We start from the raw sequence: 21951 nt of genomic DNA, 5'->3' as shown, positions 1-21951 counted from the left end.
TCTGTTGTTGATTTCCCGGAGGAAGGAATGACTGACGACATTTACCCAGAGCCACCTGCGACAATGATTTTTGCCCCATCAAGCACTGGGATCTCAACCCAGAATTTCAATGGGAGGTGGAGACTGTGGGAACTATGGGATAGCTACAGAATAGCTATCCACAGTGCAATGCTCCGGATATCGACGCTATCCTCGGACCATGGACGCACACCACAGAATTAATGTGCTTAGTGTGGCCACATGCACTCGACTTTACATAATCTGTTTTACAAAACCGGTTTATGTAAAATCGGAGTAATCCCGTAGTGTAGACGAACCCTAAATAGTAAGAATCCCTCCTGACATTTCATCTGCAGCTCTCAGTAGAATGAGGGATGAAGTTTTCGAGTGAAACTGATTCCAAGATGAGTGCTTTGATCCACCATACCACAAAAGCCTTGGAGTCTTTTTTGTTTCTGACTACTGGCTGGTAAAGCGTTAGCAGTGCAGACAACTTTTTGTAGACTTCAGGCTTAGCTGGGTAGACTTTAGTTGCCCTTCACATTAAGGCACGCCCTTCCATATCTTTCTTGAATCACAAACCTACAGTTTCTCTCTCTGCAGTAAGCTGATGAGTAAATTGTCCAGAGACAGGCAGGCATGGATTCCCTGTTCTCATAGGGCTTCAAACATGGCCTAGATAAAACCCCTACACGAGGTCAATAGACCAAAAGAAAGGACCCTGCACTGGAAGTGCCTTCAGTGGTAGCAGAAGTGCAAGTAACACACCCTCAGTGGAAATGAGGAGATACACCTATTACAAGTCTATCAACGAAAGGAAATTACAAGAGTTTAAAGCTACTATTACACATTTTAAGATCTCCTGAACTTATTTATTTTTAGGAGAATCTGTTGAACATTCTGGGATCCAAGATGGTTTGTGTGCTCCCCATTCATTTCAGCAGTCAAAAAGAATATCATGGATGATCTGTACGCTTGTAATCAATGGGGTCAGTTCTTTGGCCCCAATCAGTAAATGTGAGTTGGCTTTTATGACCCCATTTGTGCTTGTATAGATTCTTTGATTTTTCAAATTACAACACATTTACTTTGGGGGTACCTAATCATTTAATCAACTGTCTATTTTAAGCTGTCACTAGACCACATCTGAGGTAGCAGTGTCTCCCCACCCCAAAAAATAATAACCCCAAAAAAACCATGAGCAAATCTCTAGTCTCCCTACCAGGCAATCTGACTCATTGAGCAGTGGTTCCGCCAAGTCATGCTGTTTACTTGGCACTAGAAAAGATTCTGAAATTGTAATCTGACCTAAATTTTCTTCCTCTACCTATTCCTATGCTCTCTTAATGAATGAGCTGAGATCCAGAGGAGAGATTGGTTTGCATGAGAGGACTTCCCAATGTTTTAATGGCTTGGAGTCTTCTATGTCCCTTCACAGAGAAAGTGGGGGTGTGGATGGGTGATCCATTTTCAGCTGCTTCTTCCTCTTTCCCTTGATCTGAATAGGAAAGCTCTACTTTCACTGGCAATGAACTAGATGAATATGATTCAGCTCAACTTCCTCCTGCATTTGGATTTACTTGACTTTTGTCTCTTACAGTACTGGACTGGCAACAAATCAAGAGACTTTTCTGTCAAAGGGTTGCAAGTCAGAAACCTCACTATCAACATGAGCTGCTCTGAGCTCATGTCAAAATCTGGACTCAGGATGATCTCTTCCTTCTTTAGGTTCTCCTTGTATCTCTGCTTAGATTTTACATGTATCAGAGGGATGATGCTGGGGAAACAGTGAAACTCCTGGGCAATGTGTTACGGTAGAACTTCAGAGTTAGAGTTACGAACTGACTTATCAATCACAGACCTCACTGGGAACCAGAAGTAAATCAGGCAGCAGCAGAGACACATCCCCATCAGAGAGAGACACCCCAAAAAGCAAGTACAGTACTCTGTTAAACAAACTACAAAAAAATAAAAGGGAAAGCAGCATTTTTCTTCTGCATAGTACAGTTTCAAAGCTGTAGTAAGTCAATATTCAGTTGCAAAACTTCTGAAAGAACAATCATAACATTTTGTTCAGAGTTATGAACAACCTTCATTCCCGAGGTATCCGCAACTCTGAGGTTTACTGTACTTTTTTGTTGTCTACTTCTTTGCAACAGACCAATACATTTGTTTCATAAGGACTGTGGCTTCTTTAAGAATTAATCTCGACTACAATCTACCTGGGAGTCCAAGGCAGGGATAGAAGCCACAAGAGGAGTAAAGTTTCCCATGGGTATAGCTGAGAGCCTACACTTTGCGTTGGAGGCCACTGTCTCTTTGGGGAAACAGACAGACTAAAACAGCTACTAAATTATTTCTAGTGGCACCCTAGCTAAATTTACAGCAGATAGATATCAGAGACAGAGAATCATTAATCCCATGCCGCAGCAGTGAAGTCTCTGGCATGCTGGTGGTAGCTATAGTGGGACCAATGCCACCTGAGAAGCCATTACAGCTGTATGAACCACTGGGGAGAGAAATGGCTGCAGCAGATACACAGCACTTTGCTGCAGAGAATCACTGCTATAGTTGTCTTCTTTACCAAGGGTGGCAGGTTTGTAGAAATTTTGGTGGTGCCTAGAACCTGCCCCCCCAAACTCCACCCCTACATCTGCCTAAGGCTCTGGGAGGAAGTTTGGTGGAAGGAGGTGGTCTGGGGTGCAGGCCAAGGCTGGGGCAGGGGATTGGGTTGCAGGCAGGGTGCAGGCTCTGGGAGGGAATTTGGGTGCAGAAGGGGTGAGAGGTTGGGCTCTGGGAGAGAGTTTGGGTGGCAGGAGGAGGTCTGGAGTGCAGGCCCTGGGCTGGGAATTAGGGTGCAGGATGCAGGCTCTGGGAGGGAGTTTGGGGATTTGGGGTGTTGGAGAGGCTCTGGGCAAGGGCAGAGGGTTTGGATGTGCGGGGGTGAGGGCTCTGGCTGGGGGTGTGGGCTCTGGGGTGGGACAGGGCTGGGGATGTGTTTCGGGTGTAGGAAGGCTGCCCCAGGGCTGGGGCCAGAGAGGAAGACTCCCCCAACCCTCTTCCCGCCGGCAGCAGTGAGCTCTGGGGGAGCCCCGCCCCACAGCAGCACACTCAACTCGCACCACTGTCACTGCACATGCTTCTAGGGCCCCCCTCAGGTCCAGGAAGCCCCCTTGCCTCCCCTGTGGTGGGTGCCGGGGGGAGGCTGCCATCACATGTGCACCTCCTCGCCTGCTGCTGCCCCTCACTGTAGCCTCACTGAGGGTGGGAGACAGGGTTGCTCCTTGCCCTGTGCTGGTGATAGGTCCCGCCGGAAAAGGGAAGGGTCCAAGGCAGAAGAGTAGCCTGCCCTGCTACTAGTGGGTGGGGGAACTAGGGCCCTGCGGCGGCAGTTGATGCTGGAAGCGAGCAGAGCGGAGTCAGTGTGGAGTTGCAGGGGAGAGGCAGGGACACTTCGAGGCCTGGGGAGGTGCGTGGGGGCAGCAAGTAGGGCCGGGGAACACTTGGGAGAGGAGTCTGAGGGCAGCAGGCGGAGCTGGGGGGAGAGACCTGGCCTCAAACATTGGTAGAGCTGGGCCCCCTGGGCCTGAATATTGCTGGAGCCCGGGCACCAGGGGCCCATACAACTTGCCGCCCATGTTCTTTACATCTTATTCTCACCATTGCATCTGCTGTTCCCTCCTGCTCCAGAGAGAAGAGACACACTCATGGAGAGGAAAAACCACACACAGTTAAGATTGAGAGACAAAGAGGACAGAGAAACCTTGGTGACCAAGCAATCCATTTGTATTGCACGGCATTGGTCCCACTACAGATATCCCCAGCAATCTGCCTGAGACTTCACTACTGCTCCATGAGATAAACTATTCTCTGCCTCTAGCATCTCCTTTAATTTTGAAACTAAGCATTTGTGCATCTCCCAAGCATAGCAATTGGGGAGGAGGAGATCAAGATACACAATTGCAATGTAATGCAAAGACAGACTATGTTGCTTTAAATATTAATAAAATTCACAATCCTATTTTTAAAAGCCAGAAATTTCAGAAAAACTAAGATCAAGATATTTGGATAGGCAACACCAATTCTGAATTACAATCTGATATCTGAATTTTGGAATATCTGTACCTTATTAATCAATTGGTTGGTTTAACAGACCTACATTCATAGATGAATAGATTCCAAGGCCAGAAGAGGCCACTGTGATCATTTAATCGGATTTCCTGTATAGCACAGGCCAAAAAAAGTCCCAAACTAATTCCTAGAGCAGATCTTTTAGAAAAACATCCGATCTCAATTTAAAAATTGAGAATGATGGAAAATCCAACACAATCCTTGGGAAACTGTTCTCACCATTAAGAATTTAAGCCTTAATTGTAGTCCAAATTTGTCTAGCTTCAACTTCCAGCCACTGCGTCATATTATATCTTTCTCTGCTAAACTGAAGAACCCATTATCAAACAGTTGTTTCTCATTTCAGGGGCTGACTCAGGAGAAAGTGAAAGCAAGAACCAATTTTTCAAATGAGGTGCTAAGAGATTGATTTTAGCAGTATTTCTGAAATATTTTGTCTGAGTTGAATGTAAAGTTCTAGAGTAAGCTTAGAACAAATACACCTCTACCCTGATAGAACGCAGTCCTCGGGAGCGAAGAAATCTCAACACCTTATAGGTGAGACCGCGTCATATTGGGTTTGGTTCGGTACAGTGTACTGGACGGGACCGGCTTCACCGGCAGTGATTTAAGGGCCCGGTGCTCCAGCCGCTGTGGGGAGTCCCGGGCCCTTTAAATCTTCACCGGAGCTCCGGCAGCCGGGCTTGGATGAGGATTTAAAGGGCCTAGGGCTCCCTGCAGCGGCTGGAGCCTCTGGCCCTTTACATCATTGCCTGAGCCTGGCTACCGGTGCCCCGGCAGGGATTTAAAGGGCCCGGTGCTCCAGCTGCTGTGGGCAGCCCTGGTCCCTTTAAATCACCGCTGGAGCTCTGGCAGCGGGGCTTGGATGAGGATTTAAAGGGCCTGGGGCTTCCTGCAGCAGCCAGAGTCCCGGGCCCTTTAAATCACCACCAGAGCTCTGGCAGCAGGGCCCGGGGCTCCACACGAATTCGGATATAACGCTGTAAAGCAGCAGGGCTTGGGTGGCGCTTTAAAGGGCCCAGGGCTCCCCACTGCTTTACCGCATTATATCTGAATTCATGTTATATCGGGTCACGTTCTGTCAGGGTAGAGGTGTATACTGGAACATTAAAAAGACATCTAGCAACAAACCTAAAGTTGGAGTTCGCTAGAGTTACAACTTTAAGGAAATATATATACTGTATATTTAACTTAAACTGACTTTTCCTTAGCATTAACCATTTGGATGCTTTAGAATATACAGCATATATCAAATAACAAGGCACTGATAAGATCCTGTGGGCATGGAGTACGCTATCAAAGGTTATTTCTACACTGTAATTAAACACCTGCAGCTGATCCTTGTCAGCTGACTTGGGCTCACAGGGCTCTGGCTTCGGGGCTGTATAACTGCAGTGTACATGTTTGGGCTCAGGCTGCAGCCGGGCTCTGGGGTCTCAGAGCCTGAGCTCGAGTCCCAGCCCAAATATCTACACCACAATTTGCACAAGCCCTGCAAGTGCAAGTCAGCTGACATGGGCCAGCCATAGGTGTTTCATTTTAGTGTTGGTGTCAGGGTGGATTTGATTTAAACCACTTGTCAGGAAGATTCCATTTAAATCATGGTTTTCTACATAAAAGTGCATTCTTGTTGGTTGTTATAACCTTCATACATATTCTTCACAACTCAGAGATAGATGTAGGTTTCATTATTAGAAGGTACACAGCATATATTTTTAAACAGTGATTTATTTTGAAAACTTTTCAGATTAATTTTACAGTTATATCAGAAAATGAATAATTGTTTGGTTATTTCATTTACCAAAGGTAACTGATGCAGAAATTTATGAAGTCACTGGGAGGTGAACTAGCTCCAATTCAACAGGTTAATCATTAATATTTGGAGGATTTTCTTGCCATTAAATTGTTTTATTTAACTAAAACAACGATGTTAAATTTTTTTTTCTTCTAGAGCAAACATATAATATTTTAACAAAACAAGCATATGTTCCTCGCTTCTCACATTTATCTCCAGACTTCTACTCCTTGTCCAGATCTGTTCCACCTCCAACAATCTTCTATTCATTGAACTTTTTGAAACTTTGCACTTTTATAGAGGTAAGTGATTGACACTGTGTACACAAATTTGCAAAGGGAAAACAGGGTTGAAGTCTGTTATTTCTCACCTCTATATATAATTTATTTATTTAAAAACATTTTTGCTGTTAACAAGCATTTTACCTCTGGAGATACAAATCTGAAGTTTGCGAACTGCAAAACTAAGCATCTCTGATGGTATCTTCTAGACTGAGCACTGAGTCTCAATGGGTAGACAGAAAGATTAACCTAAATAATCTATACAGAAGCCTGGGGAACCCCATAAAATTGGGTCCCTAATCCATGAACTACTGGAACTCATTTATAAAACTTGTCTTAAAACATTACATGAATATATTGTCTCATACTATAGAATTAGAATTTATAATCCCTATTCCATGATGAGATATCTTTGAACTATAACGTATCTTAATTAAAACTATCTTCACATAGGTTTTTCCCTCAAAAAGCATTTTATCAAAAAAAATCTGATTTAAAACAAAAAAAATCAGATTTTTTTTTTTAAATCATTGATTTATCCACCCTTGTTGGTGCACCCAAAGACAATGAAATTTGCCCTTCATAGTTTGGCTTTGGGTTTCAGCACTCATGGGGGTTAGTATTATCTCACCATCATTTAATAACACAATTTAATTATAAAGCAGTTGCTTCACTGAAGGACTCAGTGCAGGTAGTTGATAGGAAGAATTAAAACAAGGCTGGGCTTGACACAAATACTCAAATTAGATTAATGAGGATTTAATGTGCTCAGAAAAACACTGTTAGTTCAGAATTTTTACATAAATTATAAAGAAATATATTTTGAACATTAAACTGCATTTAACTTATTATTTTAACTCAAATATGAATAATATTTCTCATACTAATTTTACATTCCTCCATACACTTAGTTACAACAGTTATTTCTGAAAGCATATCCTGATATTCAGTACTAGATTACATAACAAATCTGCAAGATAGCTTTTTAATCTGCTCCAGAGTGTATTCCGCATGCTAAATATTTGTAAATGTTGATGCAATATTAACATAACCAAATAGCATCTAAATCTATAACATGGCAACCATTTGTAACTCTTAGTTCAATTAATGGTTGCCTTTTTCTTTTCTTAAAAAGAGAGCAGCAGTAATAAAATGTACAGGGTATTTCTGTGACTAAATAGATGCTAATTAATATAGCAACAAGAGAGTTAGGTATAGACAGCAAAAGAAATACTCTTCATCAAGATAAACCAACTGCCTAGAACAGTCTCTTCTAGTTCTCTTCTAAGTCCTGCCCTCACCTAAAGTACAGAAAAAAAACAGTAAAACCTCTTGATGGACCTTAAACATACAAAACAAAGGAGGTGGCTGTGAAGGGATCCCTGTTTAGAAAAAAATTATAGGTGTGATCCTGAGGGAGAAAAGGAGATGGTGCATTTTGGTAGCATATGCCATGCAGTAACAAGTACTTTATTAATTTCTCCATCCTGGTACATCATTTCAACTTAGAATTCAGCTAAAGCAGACTAGTCTATTGACTATTCTATTTACAATAGATGCTTTGGTTTATGACAAGTCCTTAGCAGAGAAGATTCTAAGAATAAAAATGTTTCATTTTCCTGGGCCTTGTTTGAGCTTCCCAGAGAGGCCAGCTTTCAGTTTCAGAAACAGTTATAAATATGTATGCCTTTCTTTTTAGACATAGAAAGACACCGCAAATGATATTTAAAAAGAAACAACTTGTTTAGCCTCAAGTTTACCTTTCCATAAAAATTTGTTTTCAGTTTATTTCTCAAGAAAAATGCAAAAACAAAATGTAATAACCAAGACGACATTTAGAGGAATACAAGTTACTATAATGATTTCAGAACAAAAGAATGCAAACATACAAGTCCATTGCTTTTAGTCCCATACTCCCCACCCCCTCCAAAAATTAACACTGGAGAGAGCCAGTACATGGCTATATGAATAGCCCACAGTAGTTACAAACATAATTTAACAAAAAGATGTCACGTGAGCCACATTATAACACAAATGCATTAATACATCTGTTTGATTACAAATCTCTGTGTATTTTCAGCATCTCGTTTCCAACAGTGTGTGTCAAATACTGCTTTGAAAGAGAAATTTATTTCAACCATTTAAAGTAAACTAGAGTGAGGCTGATTTTTGTGTTTCAGTTCTCAACAGCCAACATATAGAAAGCACTAACTGCCAGAGGACCCAAATGCACTTTAGCTGGAGCACATTAAACACCTGCATGGATGCTCTCACTCAGGAGTCAAAGTGGCCTTAGTTTGCTGTATCTTGGAGAAGAATGAAGTTACAGGGAACTACAGCCACTTTACTTCTGAATGAAAGAGTTCACAAGTTTTGGGGGGCACAGGAGAGGTTGAAAGTTTTAAAGCACATTAATTTATGTGCATTCACTTCACATCTTTTGATTCACCTTAACTTTCCTGAGTGTCCCCCATGAAGGCAAGCCCTAATAAGAGTTTAGCATCTTTTAGGAATACTGTGTGGGGATTGGTCTGAAACACATAAAAAGAAAAGTCCCTATAAATAAGAGCTTAAGATATGGGCCTCAAATTTACTATTTTACTTTTTATCAAAAATTACATTAGCTTTTGGGGGGGAGCTTTTAATATATACTTTTATTGATGTCTTTATACACCATGTCTTGATTCAGATTTATAACCCAGAAGATGATGTATGTTTTGAAAATTATAACTGTTTTTGTACTGTAGCATAAATTCTAGTTCAAAAGAAAAATGCTAAGCTCAGCTCTTATATTACCTTTTATTTTGACCATTCTTAACAGGGCCAAACTTTGAAGACAACTGTCAATCTTAGGGGGGGAGGTTATTTTCATATAAAAAAGTGACTGTAACAACGTAATTTTGGCTTAATAAAGAATTATTAAAACATCGAATGTAACAGCAGCAAAAATCTTTCACCAAAAAACATTTGGAAGAATTTGCTACCAGTTTAGCATGAAGTTTTTCCTGCCAATTTAGAGTTACTTTGACTTAAAATGTATTAATTATCCATCAGATCTAATGCATTTTGCAAAAAAGTAAAGAATCTCCAGTACAATGGCTTTAAAATATATTTTTACATACAAAGTATGAAGAAATATTTCAAAGTATGTTAAAAAGCACAACTACTTCAAAAGAGTTGTTATACTCTCATAGACTTTAAGTGTAGAAGGGACCATCAAGACTGACCTCCTGCACATTACAGGCAAAAGAGCCTCCCCCACTCACTCCTGTAATTGACCCATAACTTCTGGATGAATTACTGACGTCCTCAAATCATGATTTAAAGACTTCAACCCTTAAACAATGCAGACCAGACATGAGATTTGTTGTGTTGTTTAAGAGAATGGCTCTCCTTAAAGTTTACCCAATAAACACATTGGGTAATTACAACAATGAAACGTACAAGAAATTTTGTCATTTTAAGTCATCAATGCCAACTAAGCCATCTTACAATATAATATTCACTTGCCTGCCTAAAAGAGTAAACCCCTTTTTCATTATAATTTTCAATTGTTTAGTTTTTTAATTAATCTTAAAATAAAGTTAAAAAGAGAACTCTGGGATATTTTATTTTGTTTTTACTGTGTTACCTGGTTTGTAATGAATCCGCTGATTCATTATTGGATGATCCTCTCCCATTATCTGTATGATTTGGAGAGAGAGGATTTGGCTACTGGTCATCCAGGGCAGGGACCCAAATCATTACCAAGCCAGTAGAGTATACTTGGGGTCTTGAGTGGCTAGATGGAGGAAACAAGGCACAAAAGAACCAGGAATTGCCTGAAGGCCAGTTGCATGTAAGCAGCAGGCTTGAGACAGTGGCAGGAAGACAAGGTAGCAATGCCTGATAGATAACAACAGACTAGGAGGATCAGAGGGTCTCTGGGTGTGGAAATGAGCATGGCCGAGAAAGGGACAACAACCCAGCAAGGAGGCCATGTAGCTTAATAGACGGGGGGTTGGAACAGACTTACTGGAACTGCTGAGAAATAGAAAATCTAGTGCAGAGGACAGGGGATGCGGGGAATCAAGTAGGAGGCAAGAAGTTAAGCCAGCCACAGCCAAAGGAGTGTAGGGAACAGGGTGTGTTGCATAGTCTGTCCTGCCCAGAAGCAGAAGCCATTCGGCAGTGGACATAGACCAACAGTTGAGTGGACTGCAGAGTGACAATAGAAGAGCCCCTGATGCAACCATCGGCGCACTAGAAGCACACCACCACTAAAGCTGAAACCAAGGGTCTACTACTGTTTTTTTCTCTCGGAATCATGTAGGCTATGGGCAGCAGCTTGGGCATTTAAGGCAAAGAACTTTTGGTATCCTTCTTTTGCCTTTACATATGTAGTCTGGAAGTTCTTTCCTTTCCTTTTGTAATTAACCTTTAAGATTTATACCTAGAGTATTTGCATCCTCTCTCCAGCCAGTCATAGTGAACAATTCTCCTGTACCTACTAGAAGCATGTGAATGTTTACTGGAAAGCCACCAAAAGCTAAATTTGTTGACCAAAGTGCTTGGAGTGTCTATATCATATGCGTCTGAAGCCTGATTTATACTTAAAACTTTAAAACAGCAAAGCTATGTGGGTAGTGGCGGGGGGTGATTTTTCACTGACAGTTTTTGCTGATATAAGCCTTAATGTAGACACTTCTGAACAACAAAAATAAGAGATACCAACAAAGGATGTGTTTAGGGGATTGATACAAGTTTACACTAGTAAGCCCTTTCTAGTGTAAAGAAGGCTCAGAAAATTACCAAATATCTACAAGGATTTGGGATAACACAATACTCACAGTGACTTCTTCAATGGGGTTAGTTACAGTATTACTTTGGGCAGATATTGTGTCAAGCAGCCATCAATGATTGATTGTTTATTTGAAAATGCCAGTAAAGTGCATGCTGGACTCTAATACCAAGCAAGGCCTGCTAGTACACAGCATGATTGGGCTTTGTTGACCTTCAAAAAAGAATGTGAAATTTAACTTTAAATTTAAACTTTTAATTCTGTGTCTAATGGCATACAGAATGCATAGTATAGTTCTCAAGATTTTTCATTCTGAAAGATATTTGCAGATTATGTTACCTTTAAAATAAGTGGCCACCTTGAATTAAGTCAGTAGAAGAAAGAAAAATGTTCCCTTTCGTTGGAAAAAAAAAAAAAACAAAAAAAACCCAGATGCAATGGAGTTTAAGGTACTGACATCACAAAGTTCTGTTATGACATTCTGATCCTGACGTGTTTCAGGAAGCAACAAGTTTTGCAGTAGCCAGCAACTGAAGGACAACTGAGTAGAGCCATGTCTACACACAAAGATTGTTCCAATTTAACTGTACAGGTATAAAGCATTACAACCCCTTAACGTGGGTGCAGTTATGTCAATATAAAAGAGTGTTTATAATCTCTAGTGTGGACACAGCTGTAATGTTCTATCAATTTAATCATTTTGGTAAAAAAAAAGTCAACTCCCTACCTGAAACAGTTCAACCAGTATAAAAACTGTGTACAGACAAGGCCTAAGCTTTCAATTAGTGACACTGAGTAGCAAAGACAACTTAGAAGCATATTTATTTGAAGTGTATATTACGACTCTTAAGTGAATCCACTTAACGCCTGCATTTTATGCACAGAATATTAACACTATTTTCCAAAGTCATCTAGGACGTTCCTCTTAACTTGTTTATTTACAGTACTGAGCACTTAATACTAAAGTGGTGAAAGTTTAGGTCAGATAAATGCACATGATTTTTAATGATGCACAAAGTGCTGTACTAATAAAATTATCTGATAACATAATGCCTTATATTCTATAGATATAGGCCAAGAAAGTCAATTCAACTACTACTAAAATTTAGCACATAATATTTAAATTACTATATAAGAAACACAGTATCAAATTTTAGAGTACAGTGTTCTGTACTGCCAAGTTTTTATGCTCTACATGCAAAGAAAGAAAAATAGTAGCCTAGAATCAACATGAGGCAGAGTTAACATAACTTGGCTACCTTCACTATGAATTTACATACTTCCAAAGGTTTGGAGTTTTGTAAATTTAATCTTAATTCTCAATTTCCTGGGTTTTTCTGAAGTTAGTGTGTACTAGTAAAACTAACATTCTTGAAAGATAACATGTACTCAAACCAATGATGTGTACTACCTGCGGCCTTATCTTCATCTCAATGAAATTTCCCATGGGTTACTGGTTGGTTGGTTGGTTTTTTAATTTTTGTACAAATTATATTAAGAGACACCAAATAATGGCCCTAATCCTGGAAATCCTAGAAGATCCACAAAAGTGGAGGCCCAATCCAACAGTCCAGAAAGAAACTATGGAGGAAAGGGGAAGATGTCTCCTTGGTCTGTTGGCTACATAATATTGAATACTTTCAAAAGTCTTCATCTATATCCTGTGGAGGGAGATCTATTTGGCAAAAACCTACATGCAAACTTCAGTACTCAAGATACTGGCTCATTTTCTACAAAAAGAACACAAGAATGTAGCTCTCCGCGTTTTGACTTCCTAGAGTTTGAAGTGTCAATGCTTTCCTCCAAAAGTGCACAGAAAAGGGGAAAGTGTAGCTGGCTAGAAGTTGGAAGCCGGCAGAAGCAGGGAGCTATGGTCAGGTAAGAGTTTCTGTAATGCGCCCTGTACCCCATCCCCATAAAGGGCAAAGATACAAGTGATTTTAGTGATCTTTCCCATTACTCATTTTGTACACATCACAAATCCACATAATATGGCATGACTGTCAGCTTGTTAACAGGAGACCTATATGAAGCTCAGCACACTGGTAAAGATATGTAGAGAAGCATAAGCCAGTACTAACATTGAATCTTTTCTTCCATGAGTGCTACATTCATTCACATTTTAAAACAAAATAAATGCAAGTATCACCACGAAATCTGAATTACCTCCCAGATTTCTTGCATTGCCTTATCTCACCTGACTTCTTCCATAAAATGATTCAAAACTCAAAACATCTCCCACTACATGTCAAGAAACAACAAGAGACAGTGGACTTGCTAAGGATTTATCTGTAACTTATTTGCAGTTGTTGATTTCTACACTTCACACAAGTAATGATAACAGGTAAAAAAAAATTCCCTGAAAGTTGCCCAAGTATTCATGTATTTAAAATTTAATTTAGACAAGGAACCACTCTGAACAGGCTTCCTTCATGTTCATACCTATGAACACCACACATGTGTAGCATGCACAAGGCAAACCTGCATTCGGGAACACTGCCCAGATTGGGTACTCTTCAGAGCAGGGACTGAGTTTTCATATTTGTACAGCCAGACCTAGCATAGTATGGGTGCTATAGGAATACAAATAATAATAAATATTAATATTTGTCAAGAAACTTCTAGGGAAAAAATTGCCAAAGTCTGCCAGTATTTTTACAGGAACTCCTCAAATGTCTAAGTATTTGCAAAGTTGTATCAATACAATACATATAAAACTTACATTTCTATCTAACTAGTAATCATGTGCATTAAATTTTGGGCCAATTCTACTCCGTTATACTGGTGATTTTCAGATATACAACACATTTATATCACTGTAATTTAGAGCAGAATCTGGCCTTTTGATTTTTACTGAAGTTTTCACTACCAACAGCAATATTTGGTAAGTACTTAAGTAACAGATGTTGTGTGATACACAAAAAAAACCAGCAAAACATAAGGTATTCAAATACATTGCATCACCCTCAGCCTCTGCATAACTTGTAGGCTATAACTTGCACAACCAAATGTCTCCTTCCTACATAGTAAAGGGCACAGAATAGGGTGCTCCAACCAAAACAAAAAAGATACTTTAAAAGAATGCTAGTCATTGCTACAGCATTAAAAAATAAACGACATTTCCAAATTTCCAAGCACTAATCAATGGGAGAACAAACAGCTATGAATCTATTACCTAACAGATCTTTCAAACCATCACTCATTTACAGAGCTTATTGATGTGCATAAATGAAAAATAGTGCAAGTCCACTGCTAAACAGCTGATTTTTATTTTATGGGACATATTGCCTTGATGTGAGGTTCTTTTGACATGCAAGTTTCCTTTGCATTAATGTAAGGTGTAGTGTTAATTCCCAACAGGTAGAGATTTATTTAAATAAATAAAAAAGACTATATCTCACATTCTTTTCAAACAAAAATAATTCAGTATCTCTACAGTAGGGAAGAGGCAAAAGCAGAATCTGTTGTTTTCGCACAGGGAATAAATGATATTAATATAGTATGTAAATACACTATGCTATCCTGCAGCACAAAGCATGTCTTGTGGTTGCTCTCTAACCTTTGAACTGCACAACCTAAATTACTGTAGCCAGAAAAAATAGTAATATTGTTAACCAATTTTAAATAAGAAACAAATGTAAAATTATGCCTCTGTGTATTGTTTGTTGAGGGAGCACTTGTTATGCTGCTCACTCATCAACAAAAAGAATTACAAATATAACACTGCAACAGTAATTTAAGATTTATATACCAAGTATCCCAATTATTACTGGTGAATAAATGCATCCAAAAATATATTGCCTAAAAAACTTCACAAAGTAAAAGATGTACTATTCTAAGCCTGGTAAATCTAGTCCAAACTTTATTTGTTTTTATATATATATAAAAACATAAACCACTGTTTTCTCTTATTAAAGATTCCGCTTGAGGGGGCAAGAGTACAAAATGCTTGCCACTTTACTTGGCATCTTTAACATATGCCATACCTCCAACCTTTCCATATATCTTCTGGAGTGTATTCATGCCAATCTCAGATGTAGGAGCATGTGCAAAAGTCACAAGGAGTGGTGCAAGTCTAACAACTACTGGCATGGAGATTGAGAACACACTCGTTCTTATACATTTTCAAGAGGCTCAACACATTGACAAAAACTGGAGCACTTCAACTTGTAGTACTGCACAAGTGTCCTCTAAATAAAAAGATCCAATTTCTCTCTAAGACCTTATTAGCCTATTTTAAGTTTGAAAGTTTTCAGCATGGCTACCAGTGTTCTCTACACAAGACAACAGAAGCACTCAATATTCTGAGGCCATCAATACTGAATAAAACATCCAAGTCAAATTATACAACTGCTTAATATGCACATTTTTTACTTTACAAATATATGCATTTGGGTATAAAAGTTCCCTAGCAGTAACTGGTATACAGCAAGCAGTCATTTTAGCTAAAAGCACCAAGCATTTCACTAGCTGTATAATTGCTACATCTTGTGGCAATGTATTTCAAGTGCAAGGAAGAGAAAAATGGACAATAATTGAAACAGAATAAAAAGAGACTTGTTTGCACATAACCTTCATACAGATATTCCCTGCAAACACCCACAACACCCTGCTCTCACTGTCGGTATAACACAAGAGGGGAGGAGCAGAGGAGGGAGGAGAAAAATATCACCATCTAAGATGTGATGGAGGAAAGGAGAAAGTTGCAGTCATTCTGTGGTCGTTTTAAGGTGTCGTGTCACTTTTGTCTTCCAAATTAGCTGCTCAGCAAAGTGTCTCCCCGATGGGAACAAATTCCTTGATCTCGGTCTCTTTTTCTAGTCCATCTCCATGATGCCAAAAGGACCCGACCCTTTCCATTAAGCAACAGCAGCCACATTCACCCAATATATCCAACAAATCACTTTTACTTTGTAATATGAGGTGGAGAATAAAATGTGGAAAGGAAAGGAACAGAGGATGCAAGTATCTCCCATAAAAATCACAAAGAAGGGATGAAAAATTAACACGTACACTTAGCCCCTTCTATAAGAACTGTCAAGGAAATGAACAAACATTAATCAATCCCCCGCCGTAGCCCTGGAAAAGGTGGGGGAAGGACTATATCAAAACGCTTTTGCTGCGAACAAACAGGGATGGGGAGAAGGGGAATTGATGGCTTTAGGGACCAGGGGGTGTCTCCCGATTGTCCCTCAGGAGAAGGGAGGGTCCCCCCTGTGCGGAGGGGAAAAATACTCCTGCAATGAGGACAAGTCTCCCGCCTGCCCTCACCCCCATTCACTGCGCACCCGGCCCTACGAGCCTGGGACTAGCCTCTGGCGGCGGCTGGGCCCCTCCCCGAGGGCCGGGCCCCCCTCGCAGCGCCGCGGGCACGGAGCGCGCTATTTACCTTCCTTGGACGGCTTGCCGGGCGGCGCGCTGTGCAGCAGGGAGGCCGCCGCCGCGGAGCAGCCCTGCAGGCTCGGTGGGGACGTGGAGAGCCGGGACCAAGATGGCGGCCCCTCCAAACTTCCACTGCTACTTTGGACACTCATCAAGCTACTTTCCTGGAGCCCGGCAGCCGCCGGGGGCGGCAGGGGAGGCGGCGCGGCGGGGGGACACCCAGCGCCGCGCTCATGGCCGGGGGACCGACCCGACACCGGGGAGAGGAGGCAGCCGCGGGGAGAGGGCTCCGGAGGGAGGCGGGGCGCGAAGGAGACAGGGCTCAGGGCCGGCGCAACCTGCCCGCACCTCTGCACTGCGTCGCCGCCGAGCAGCCGCCTGTGTCTGAAGCTCAGGCTAACCTCCGCCGCCTGGGGGGAGGGAGCGGGCGGGCAGACGGGAAGGGGTCATGCGCAAACACCACCACCAGCAGCGAGCGCCGCGCACCTCCAACGCGCCGGGCAGGGCAGGGGAACCCGCACGTACACCTGCCCCCGCTGGCTGACTCGGCCCGATCGCACCCCGCCGGTAGGAGCACTGACACCCCCCCCCCCCTCACACACACCCCCACACCAGCCACGCACAACGCCCTGGCACCCCTACCCACACCAGCCCGTCACTACCTTGCCTGCTGCCCTGACCCCCTGCACACTCCCTGACACTCCCCAACACACACTACAACGCCTCACTACCCTCCACCCACCTACCCAATACCATAACACCTGCTGTACTGACCCCACACACAATACACTACAGCCCCTCACCCTGCCTGCTGTACTGAACCCACGCACAATACACTACAACCCCTCACACTGCCCTGCCTACTGCACTGACACACACACACCCCGCACACTACAGCCCCTCGTACCACTCTGCCTGGTGAACTGACCCCCACACCACAGCCCTTCCTGCTGCACTGACCCCCCGCACATGCCCTGACACTCCCCAAAACACACTACAACCCCTCACTACCCTCCACCCACCTACCCAATACACTACAGCCTCTCACACCATAACACCTGCTGTACTGACCCCACACACAATACACTACAGCCCCTCACCCTGCCCTGCCTGTTGTACTGAACCCATGCACAATACACTACAACCCCTCACACAGCTCTGCCTGCTGAGCTGACCCCCCCCCCATGCACACTACAGCCCCTAACACCACTCTGCCTGGTGAACTGACCCCACACACCTATACTACAGCCCCTCACACCACCCTGCCTGCTGCACTGACCCCCACACCACAGCCCTTCCTACTGCCCTGCCTGCTGCACTGACCCCACACACACACTACAGCGCCTCATCCCTCACACAGCCCTGCCTGCTGCAGATGGCCCATACACACACACTACAACTCTTTACACAGCCCTGCCTGCTGCACTGACCCACACACAGTCTAACCTCTCATACCGCCCTTAATGCTGCACTACAGCCCACCACACCTTACACAACCCTGCCTGCTGTACTAACCCTCACACAGCTCACCTTGCCCTGCCCGTTGCACTGACCCACTCACACACACACACCCCACTTTAAACTGCTCTGACTGCTGCATTTACTCCTAACTACACACACACAGCCACACACACTTCACACAGGCATGCCTGCTACACTGACCACCCTCATGCACCTAATAACCCTGCCTGCAGCAGCTGCCCTCAACTTACACACCCCTGTTTTCTGCACTGACCCCCCCCCCCGTTCCATACACACCCTACCATCTTTGCCCCACACAGCCACATAATACAGCTGTGTTTGCTGCATGGCCCTTATCACCCCTCTACCTAACAGCTGTGTCTGCTGCACTGATCCTGCACAGTGCAGTTGTGCCTGCTGAATTGACATCCCCACATACACACACACCTCATCACTACTTTGTCATATACTCCAACACAGCCTTACCTGCTGCACTGACTCTCCCATACACAGACCTCACCATCATAACCTATCCGCAACTGTGCATGGCATTGTGGGATGGAATTCCACTACATTTTCCTCCTCATCTCTTCTCAAAACCCATCTCTGCTTCATGCCTATGAGAAATCAGACAGTTAATGATGGCTTGAGGGGCAGATACAGACAGTTGATACTTTATCTAATTGTAATAATAAAGATAATCCAAATTTATTCACAAATTGCATATACAGTGGAGTCGCATCTTACATGGGGTTTAGGTTCTAAAGTCAGCACGTAAGGCGAAAATCACGTATAGTCAAAATTACCCTTGAAAATCCCTTAATCGCACATAAAGTACAGTATACTGTACATGGTTTTGTGTATACAACCCTGTACAGTAATATGTATAAATGTATAATGTATACAGTAATGTACAGTATATAATAGAGTACATATGCAAAATATAATTTTACAGTACTGTATTTTTAATTACAGGTAATCAGGGCTGATGTCGATCCAGGAAACGGAGGTGATGGAGAGCCTGGGTGATGGAGAGCAAGTTGTAGATGAAGTGGTTGGCTCTGGTTCAGCTCAAGAAGTTGATTGCGTAGGCTCATCTGCTGCTGGCCATTTTTCCTTGAAAAACATGGTGATCGGCAACTGTCACTGTTGTCTTTTGAGCTTCTCAAACAATTCTTGATACGGTCTCTAATAGTCCATAATACTACGTGTGATTTTGAGGGTTCATTCCATAGAGAGATCGTATTCAGAAATTAAATCATTCAAGTGTTTTGCTGCTTGGAACACTTCAGCAAAGTTATGAAGATTCCAACTTGCTGGCTCTTCCTGTTCGTTGTCATCATCTTCGTCTTCTGTAGATGATTTTGTCAGTTCCTTTAACTCTTCGTTAGTCAGTGTTTCTCTATGGCTCTCAGTTAATTCTTCAATTTCTTCCCCACGGATGTCGACGAAGCTATCAACACCTGCTTGCCTGGCCACTTGCACAATGCATTTCACTTCTTTGTCAATGGTCAGGAAACCCTTAAAATCATTCACACATTCTTTTCATAGGTTTCGCCAACATGCATTGACTGTTTTAGGCTTGATTGCATCCATTGCCCATTTAATATAAGTGATGCAATCGGCAATATTGAAGGACTTCTAAACACTCCATCACATTAAGATTGGGATCAGCATCCATAGCGCTATGTATCCATGAGAACGTAAGCCTCATGTGTATGCCCTTTAAACAGCGAATCACGCCTTGGTCGAGAGGTTGGATGATGGAGGTGGTATTAGGGGGGAGAAAGATGACTTCAGCTGCAAACTGGAGTGCCGCAGGGTGGCCAGGAGCATTGTCTACAATCAGCAACACCTTAAAGTCAAGTCCTTTCTCTTTGAGGTACCGCTTGACCTCTGGAATGAAACACTTGTGGAACAAATCCAGAAATAATGCTGCCATCACCCAAGCCTTTTTATTTGATTGCCAGAACACAGGCAGGAGATTTTTGTTCTTGCCTTTTAGGGCACAGGGATTTGCAGCCCAGCTTTATTAAATGCCCAGCTGCATTGCCACAAAACAACACAGTCACACTGTCTTTTTGCTTTGAAGCCAGGGGCTTGTCTTTCTGATTTTGAAATGTAAGTGCAGTTGGGCATTTTTTTCCAGAAGAGCCCAGTCTCATCAGCATTAAAAACTTGTTCTGGAAGGTAGCACTTTTCTTCTATGATTTTCTTTAATTGTTCGGGATAGGCTTTTGCTGCCTCTTCATTGGCAGATGCAGCTTCACCAGTAGTCTGCACATTTTTGAGGTTGAAGCAGTTCCTAAAACTGTTAAGCCATCCTTGTCTGGCTTTGAATTCCTTCTCATCAGAAGGCTGTCCCTCTTCCACAGAAGGTTTGAACAGCGCCTAGAGGGTAAGAGCCTTTTCTCGCAACATGTTGCCATTGATAGGCACACGTTTACGATTCATGTCTTCCAGCCATAAGTTTAATGCCTTTTCAGTCTTCATTAAAGTCTTGTCTTATGCATCTGGCTCATCACCTTAGCAATTATTGGAGCACTTGATGTCGCGGCTTGATGAATTTCTCTCTCTCGAATCTTGATGGCACAGATGCTAGGTTTGTTGCGGCCATATTTATGCGCCACATTGGAGACCGACATACCTTCTCTCAATAAGTCCAACACAGCCAGTTTTTCTCCCAGCACTGGAACAGATGGCTGTTTCTTCAGTGGAGCACCAGATGAAGTAGTTGGCTTGCGTTCAGGGGCCATGTTGTATGAAAAATAAATATCTTTAAACACTAGAATCACACTCAGCACGACGAGATGCTCACACTATGAGAGGCATGCAGGAATTGAGACTGACTGAGGAAACAGCAGATTCACGTCTCCCGTCTCACACTCAATCCGGGGCATTCGCTCATTGGGTGGAATCGCCTGCACTATATACAGGTATCTTGTTGTTTTTCTTTTTTTTGCTGAGTGTGTATGGTTGAATTCGCATAAGTTAAATGCACGTATGATGCGACTCGCCTGTATTTGTTTCCCTTTCCTCAGACCTTTTATTTGTCACATGTATTCTTAGATTCTAAATGCTGCAGGGCAAGAACCATGTCTGATGTGTTTGTGTAGCACCTGGAACAAGGGACTCTCAATCCTGTTGGGGACCTCTGGGTGCTACAACAATATAAATATTTAGCAACAATAATGGTCTGATATAGTATGGCAGTACTGTATATCATTTGTAGATATGATTTTTATTTTTTTATATCTATGGGTAATATAGTATTATATATTTAAATATATTGAGTAGTATTAAGGCACAGCTACAAATATAAGACCTAATTCCTCATTCCCTGCACACCCAAAACTCCCATGGACTTCAGTGAGGGTTTTGGGTGCATGGGGAATTCAGTGTTAGTAGTTTCTAATTTTGTAAATGCAACTTAGTGCTGAGGACAGCTTTGATTATTAATAATGCCATGATTCTCAAGTCTACCATGCCAGACACAGACAACTATCTTCTCTATGAGGCAAGTTTAAAGACTGGGACTGTTCATCTTAGAAAAGAGATTATTAAAAAGGGATATGAGAGAGGTCTATACAATTATGAATGATATGGAGAGAGTGAATAGGGAAATGTCACTTACCCCTTCATGTAACAAGAACAAGGTGTCACCCACTGAAATTAACTCCACACAGAACAGCCAGAGGAGGCAGAGGTGATGTGATGCTGCCACCTCCTACCTTATAACTTTTAGCCCAGAGGTTAGAAAACTCACCTGGGATGCAGGAGATAATCCAGACTCAATTCCCCTCTCATTTTGATGGGACAAAAAATTTGAACAGGGATCTCCCACCCTTCAGGAGAGCACCCTAAACACTGGGCTATGAGATATTCTGATGTGGGTCTCATCCAGTCCTTCCTGCTGAAGCTGTTTCACTCTAGATAAATAATTAAAGACTCACTGGACCAGGGGTACTAGACTTTTGGGGTATGTCTACACTGCAATTAAAAACTCGCAGCTGGTCCATGCCAGTCGACTCAGGCTCATGGGACTCGGGCTAAGTGGTTCTTTAGTTGTGGTGCAGATGTGCGAGCTTAGGCTGCAGCCCAAGTTCTGGTACCCTCCTACC

At 42.3% G+C, this 21951-nt stretch overlaps 1 protein-coding gene across 4 annotated transcripts in view; it reads right to left on the bottom strand.

The window, feature by feature from the left end:
* Positions 1 to 18409, bottom strand: part of TLK1 (tousled like kinase 1) — a 143176-nt gene extending 124767 nt beyond the window's left edge. The window contains exon 1 of one of the 4 annotated variants that reach the window (XM_032771035.2): positions 18317 to 18409. In XM_032771035.2, the coding sequence (XP_032626926.2) occupies positions 18317 to 18356 (40 nt within the window). In that variant the 5' untranslated portion in view covers positions 18357 to 18409. Of the gene's footprint in view, positions 1 to 16376; positions 16763 to 18316 lie in introns of those variants that run through there. The other 3 variants (XM_032771036.2, XM_032771033.2, XM_032771034.2) reach the window with 3 other exon arrangements.
* Between the last annotated feature and the right edge of the window lie 3542 nt (positions 18410 to 21951).

Source organism: Chelonoidis abingdonii, chromosome 10, assembly GCF_003597395.2.
Source record: "Chelonoidis abingdonii isolate Lonesome George chromosome 10, CheloAbing_2.0, whole genome shotgun sequence".
NCBI lineage: Eukaryota > Metazoa > Chordata > Testudines > Testudinidae > Chelonoidis > Chelonoidis abingdonii.
This window is presented reverse-complemented; position numbering and strand designations above follow the sequence as displayed.